At 47.7% G+C, this 6,333-nt stretch overlaps 2 protein-coding genes across 2 annotated transcripts in view; one reads left to right on the top strand and one right to left on the bottom strand.

The window, feature by feature from the left end:
• LOC129741048 (protein sickie-like) overlaps window positions 1-131 on the bottom strand; it is a 121,668-nt gene extending 121,537 nt beyond the window's left edge. Inside the window, exon 1 of the mRNA XM_055732747.1 lies at window positions 5-131. Within this exon, the coding sequence (XP_055588722.1) occupies window positions 5-131 (127 nt within the window). The remainder of the gene's footprint in view (window positions 1-4) is intronic.
• A 5-nt stretch (window positions 132-136) lies between these two features.
• On the top strand, window positions 137-6,133 carry LOC129741046 (uncharacterized). Its single transcript, XM_055732746.1, has one exon. The coding sequence runs from the start codon at window positions 137-139 to the stop codon at window positions 6,131-6,133; it is 5,997 nt and encodes a 1,998-aa protein (XP_055588721.1).
• The last annotated feature ends 200 nt before the right edge of the window (window positions 6,134-6,333 follow it).

Here is a 6,333-nt window from a genome sequence, read left to right as displayed (position 1 = left end):
TCGCAGTAGACGAAGTAGAGTGAGCAGTCGACTAAGTGAACAACGTATACGCGCGTGGGTAGACGAGGTCGTAGCCACAGCCGGCGCCGAAGGTTCATCTGCTCAACAACAACAACCACAACAACAGCCATCCCAGATGACAGAAATTGCTGAGTCATTGAAAGCAGGTCCATCAAATCAATCGATCGTGCCAAACGCCAGAGGATCTGAAGCCATACTTCCATCACCACCATTGCTCCCATCGGTGGCGGTTCCGAAGATGCAATCAACTATGAATCGATCTCGTCCAAATTTACCACTTTCTTCAAAAGCATCTGACCGCGTAAAGCAGCTTCCCAACCGATCGGTAGCCTTCGAACGACTGTCGCCGATTTCCGATTCGCCAATTGATGCACGAGCAGCACAACGCTCGATTTTACGCGATCCTTTGCCCAGATTCCCCGGACAGAGTCAACAAGATACCGCCAGTAGACAGCCACTCGACTTGGAAAAGGAAATTAAAAACTGCAAACAAGTAATAGAAGAGCTCGAGCGGAACGCCCGAGCGCAAAATGCAGAACTACAAATATTACTTGCAAGCAGCCAACAAGAACGATTGACTGCTGAATTTAATAAACAAAATCCTTCATCACGAAGCTTCAGCGGAGCTTTCCCGAAAGCTACATCTATGCGAAGTTTGCCGGTACCTACAAATTCCCATCGTACAGGTATGCCAATACGACCAGAATTGAAGATAAGTGAAATCCCGAACAACAACAAAAATCCTCCAAATGATCAAGATACATTCTGCCAGCGCCAAACCCAATCAGAGGATTTCTTACAAGTGCCTTTGTTGCATAATAAACGACCTACGACCAAGACCACTAACATCGGCCTGTCGGATGGCTATCTGACTTCCCGCCCAGATGAAAAAAAATATCCTAGTACGTCAGAGAAGCAGTTCAATTTGCCGAATCACACGGCCGATGCCATCTTAGCGATGCCCTTTCTAGGGGATGAGGAAATCGTACGAGAATCACGAAACGCATTTACAACTCCACTGATAGATGAACAGGCTCCAGCTTTTGGACAAAAGGGGTTTACGTCGAATAACTTATCGGTGCCTTTGAGACCAGAAAACTTACCCACACATCAGCAGCTGGCGGCACGACAGTCTCTGGCTCGAGACCTACCTACATTTTCCGGGAATCCAACAGAATGGCCTATCTTTATAGCAAATTATCGCTACACAACGGAAGCCTGCGGTTTTACGAACGGTGAAAATATGCTACGCCTTCAAAGGAGTCTGCAAGGCCAAGCGCTCGATGCAGTGCGCAGTCGTCTGATTTTCCCATCTGCAATCCCACAAGTGATTGAAATATTGCGAATGCGATACGGCAGACCGGAGGTGTTGATCAACGTGTTGCTCCAAAAAGTACGGGCCATTCCCCCACCAAGATCAGACCGGTTGGAAAGCCTTATCGAATTTGGCACAGCCGTTCAGGAATTGGTAGACAACATTGATGCAGCGAATGAACCAGCCCATCTAGTGAATCCGGCCCTTCTTCAAGAGCTAGTCATGAAGCTCCCAACCGATCAAAGAATGATATGGGCTGGGTTTAGACGAAGCATAGCTGCTGTGGACCTAAGGACATTCGGAAGTTATATGGCAATAATTGTGGAAGATGCAAGTAGCGTCGTGGTGTATGAAGGTGATGGCAAAAAATCAAATGTACGGGAAAAATCTAAGTTCAAAGGAACTGTCCTTTCCCACGCGGAAGGAAACATAACCGAACAGCAAAACGAGCGACCACTTCCTCCCAATGCCGAAGAGCATCCGTTGGAGTTCTACAGATGTGCGATTTGCGAAGAAAATGGACACAGAGTGCGTGAGTGTGATGTGTTTCGCTCATTGCATGTGGATGAAAGATGGCTTCGAGTGCGAGCTCTGCGATTGTGTTGGAATTGTCTATCTTCTCACGGACGTCGGGCGTGTCGAGTGAAGGGAGTATGTGGAATCGACGGGTGCAAAAATAGGCACCATACACTACTGCATTCATCTAGAGAAGACAAGGCAAACGTGGGTCAAATCCTTACACACAGACTATTCGATACAGCAGCACTCTTCAGGATAATTCCCGTCACACTTTTCAGCAAGGACAGGCAAATCGCTACATACGCCTTCTTAGACGAGGGGTCTGACTTGACACTTATTGAAAGTGACCTAGTCTCAGGTCTGGGAATACGCGGCAGCCCCAACCCTTTGTGTCTGCGATGGACTGCAAATACTTCACGATTGGAAAACGAATCTCACTCCGTCCAGTTGAGCATATCCGGTATTGCCACGGAATCTAAAAGGGAAACTATGAACGCCAGAACTGTAAAACATCTTGGTTTACCATATCAAAGCTTTTACGCAGAAGAAGCGGCTCAGAAGTATGGTCATCTGCGTGGTATACCGTTGGCCAGCTACGAGAACGCGAAACCAAGGATGCTTATCGGATTAGATAATCTTCGACTTGCCGTGCCATTGAAAACAAGAGAAGGAAACAGCGGCCCAGTAGCCGTTAAAACCAGACTCGGGTGGTGTGTTTACGGACCGCGCAACCTAAATGCTAGTAAAGCCTACAATCTCCACGTGTGCCAATGCTCCTGCGATAATAACTTAGAAACTGCGCTGAAGGATTTCTGTGCCTTAGATAATTTAGGAGCTCAAGCTGAGATTCCTATTACGAAAGAAGATCAAAGAGCAATAGATATTTTAGAAACCACCACCAAAAAGATCGGAAATTTTTTCGAAACTGGCTTGCTATGGAAAAAAGACCTGGTCGAACTTCCCGACAGCTATCCCATGGCCAAAAGAAGGCTGGAATGCTTCGAACGACGAATGGAAAAAAATCCGGCTCTTAAAGAGAATGTCCACCGTCAGATTAGGGAATACGAACTGAAAGGTTACGCTCATGTTGCCACTCAACAAGAACTAAATGAGGCGGACCCCAGTCGCATTTGGTATCTTCCGATCGGCGCCATCGTGAACCCAAAAAAACCAGGAAAGGTGCGTGTTATCTGGGACGCAGCCGCAAAAGTCAAAGGAACTTCATTGAACAGCGTATTGCTCAAAGGTCCCGATCAACTTGCCTCTCTCCCGGCAGTACTGTTTGGGTTTCGCATGTACCGCGTCGCTTTGACTTCTGACATCAGGGAAATGTTCCACCAAATAAAAATTCGCAACGCAGACAAACACTCCCAGAGGTTCTTGTGGCGGTTCGATCGTGACTCTAGCCCTAAGATTTATCTGATGGATGTCGCTACCTTCGGAAGCACCTGCTCACCGGCATCCGCTCAATTTGTCAAAAACCGGAACGCAGAGATGCACTATGAGCTTTTTCCGGAAGCCTCTAGAGATATCATATCCCATCACTATGTGGACGACTATTTGAAAAGCTTCAGCACGGAAGAAGAAGCCACAAAGGTAGGCAATGACGTCCGTATCGTCCACGGGAACGGTGGGTTTCAGCTACACAATTGGAGATCCAATAGCCAGAAGGTGCTTGAACAACTTGGAGTTGAAGACACCCTCAAAGTGAAGGAACTGGTAGAAATTACACAGACCGAGCGCGTTTTAGGAATGCTGTGGGAACCCACTACAGACGTGCTAAGCTTTTCCACACAGTTGAGTCACGAAGTGCAAAACCTGGTCGCGTCTTCAACCCGCCCTACAAAACGTCAAGTCCTCAGATGCGTGATGACATTATTCGACCCGCTCGGACTCCTTGCTCCCTTTTTGATTCACGGCAAAGTACTTATTCAAGACTTATGGCGAACAGGAATCGAGTGGGACGACGAAGTACCCGACAGAGTCTATGAAAGATGGTTGAAGTGGATCGAAGTTATAGCACACATAGAAGAGATTCGAATTCCCAGATGCTACTTCCCGCAAGCCACGAAACACACTTACGATAATGTCCAGCTTCATTTATTTGTCGACGCTAGCGAAGTTGCGTATGCTTGTGCAATCTACTTACGCACTATCGTAAGTGGGCAACCGCAGAGTTGCCTGATCGGAGCCAAGGCGAAAGTCGCACCTCTGAAGCCCTGGTCGATACCTAAACTTGAACTTCAGGGATGTGTGCTAGGGGTTAGATTGATGACCTACGTAAAGCAACACCACGCAATAACGATCTCAAGCACACATATTTGGACCGATTCCCGAACGGCACTCGCTTGGATCAAAGCAGACCCCCGGAACTACAGACCGTTTGTGTCGAATCGAGTCGGAGAAATATTGGAGCACACGGAACCAAGTCAGTGGCGTTGGGTACCATCGCGGTCGAACCCGGCGGACGAAGCTACAAAATGGGGAGTAGGACCATTTTTTGATCGCAGTAGTCAATGGTTCAATGGACCTCATTTCCTGCAATTGACCGAAGAAGAGTGGCCGAAACCAAAGGAAGAATTAACCGCTACGACCGAAGAAATGCGGGCCTCAGTCTTGCACCATCGTTCCTGGAAGCCAGTTATTATCTACGAAAAATATGCGTCTTGGGAAAAACTGCAGCGAGTGGTTGCATACGTGCTGCGACACATTCACAACCGATTAAAATTGCAACCCAGGTACGACTCACATCTCCAACAACACGAACTGAAATCTGCCGAAGAAAACATTATTCAAATGGTTCAGTTCGAGTGTTTCTCCGAAGAAATAGCTGCCTTAAAAGAGAAAAGCCCGGATCGGAATCCTATCACTGAGAAAAGTTCACTCTATAAGCTAGCGCCCACAATTGACGATCGAGGGCTCCTGCGGCAAACTGGTCGTATTGGAGCTGCAAAGGAAGTACCCTACGACACGAAGTTTCCACTAATACTTCCCGGAAAACATTACGTAACCGAGCTGTTAGTTGATCATTTCCATCGTAAATTCTGCCATCGAAACTCCGAAACAATCGTAAACGAGTTGCGTCAGGTTTACGAGATTCCCAATCTACGTGTTTTGGTTAAAAGCATCGGTCGCAAGTGTCTCCTGTGCCAAATACGACGCACACGACCAGTCTACCCCCCAATGGCACCGCTTCCTCCGGCTCGCTTAGCGCATCACGAGCGGGCTTTCACCTATACCGGACTTGATTATTTCGGACCCTTACTCGTCAAGATAGGACGAGCCAACGTAAAAAGGTGGATAGCTCTCTTCACGTGTCTTACGACAAGAGCCGTCCACCTGGAAGTCGCTTATAGTCTCACCACTGCGTCGTGTATTTCTACCGTGCGAAGATTCGTAGGTCGCCGTGGGGCTCCAGCAGAGTTTTACAGCGATAACGGAACAAACTTCCAGGGAGCCGAGCGAATTTTAAGACATCAAGTAAGCCAGGGGTTGTCGGAAACCTTCACTTCTAGCGATACAAAGTGGAGCTTCATTCCACCAGGAGCTCCGCATATGGGCGGCGCGTGGGAGCGCCTAGTACAATCGGTAAAAGCGGCCATGAGCGAGGCATACAGCGAGGGTAAGCTGGATGATGAGGGCCTACAGACTTTAATCGTAGAGGCTGAGCGAATTGTAAATACAAGGCCTCTTACATACTTACCACTGGATTCGTCCCACTCTGAAGCTCTAACTCCCAACCATTTCCTGCTGCTGAACTCCAATGGTAAAAGACGGATAAACGACGAGGATAGCTCGCGGGTAGGTTATGCATCAAAAACCGTGGATTTCGAAGTGAGAAGAAGTCACTTGGGAGCTTCCTGGGATTTAATACAGCGTCAGTTGGAAACTTTCTGGAAACGATGGTTGACGGAGTATCTTCCGGTTATCCGGAGACAATCAAAATGGTTCGAAAAGGTTCGACAACTAGAAGCAGGTGACCTAGTATTGGTAGCGGATCCAACTAAACGGTGCGGCTGGGAACGAGGTCGTGTCGATCGTGTGCTGATGAATGACGATGGCCAGGTGAGAAGAGCGGTTGTTCAAATAGGCAAGACAAAGCACGTTCGTCCGGTGACCAGATTAGCTCTTCTAGATGTTAAAGGTGTAGTCCCACGAGTACCAGGGATACACCCGGGGGAGAATGTTGCCGCAGCGAACGAAGAAATGGCCACACTGGAGCTAACACGTGCCTACGATGTCAGTCAACGAGCAAAACAGAACGTCAAACAAACATAGATCACTTTTTCCTCATAATCTCCTACGGTATTGTAAACACGCGAAATCTCCACGCTGCGCTGTGAAAGCAAGTCCGTTAAAAGTTTATATTTATCATTATAATCATTTCTATCGCGTAATATCGAATGCCTGATAAACCCTTCATTACTGTCGAGGTCATAAGTTCGTGCTACAAGTTGGAATAGTCGACTTAGTAAGGT

Source organism: Uranotaenia lowii, chromosome 2 (genome assembly GCF_029784155.1).
Source record: "Uranotaenia lowii strain MFRU-FL chromosome 2, ASM2978415v1, whole genome shotgun sequence".
Lineage (NCBI taxonomy): Eukaryota > Metazoa > Arthropoda > Insecta > Diptera > Culicidae > Uranotaenia > Uranotaenia lowii.
Note: the sequence above shows the minus strand (reverse complement) of the source record. Positions and strands in the feature narration are given on the sequence as shown.

Coding starts and splice junctions, on each gene's coding strand:
- LOC129741046 (XM_055732746.1), top strand. CDS start 137: ATGACAGAAATTGCTGAGTCATTGAAAGCAGGTCCATCAAATCAATCG.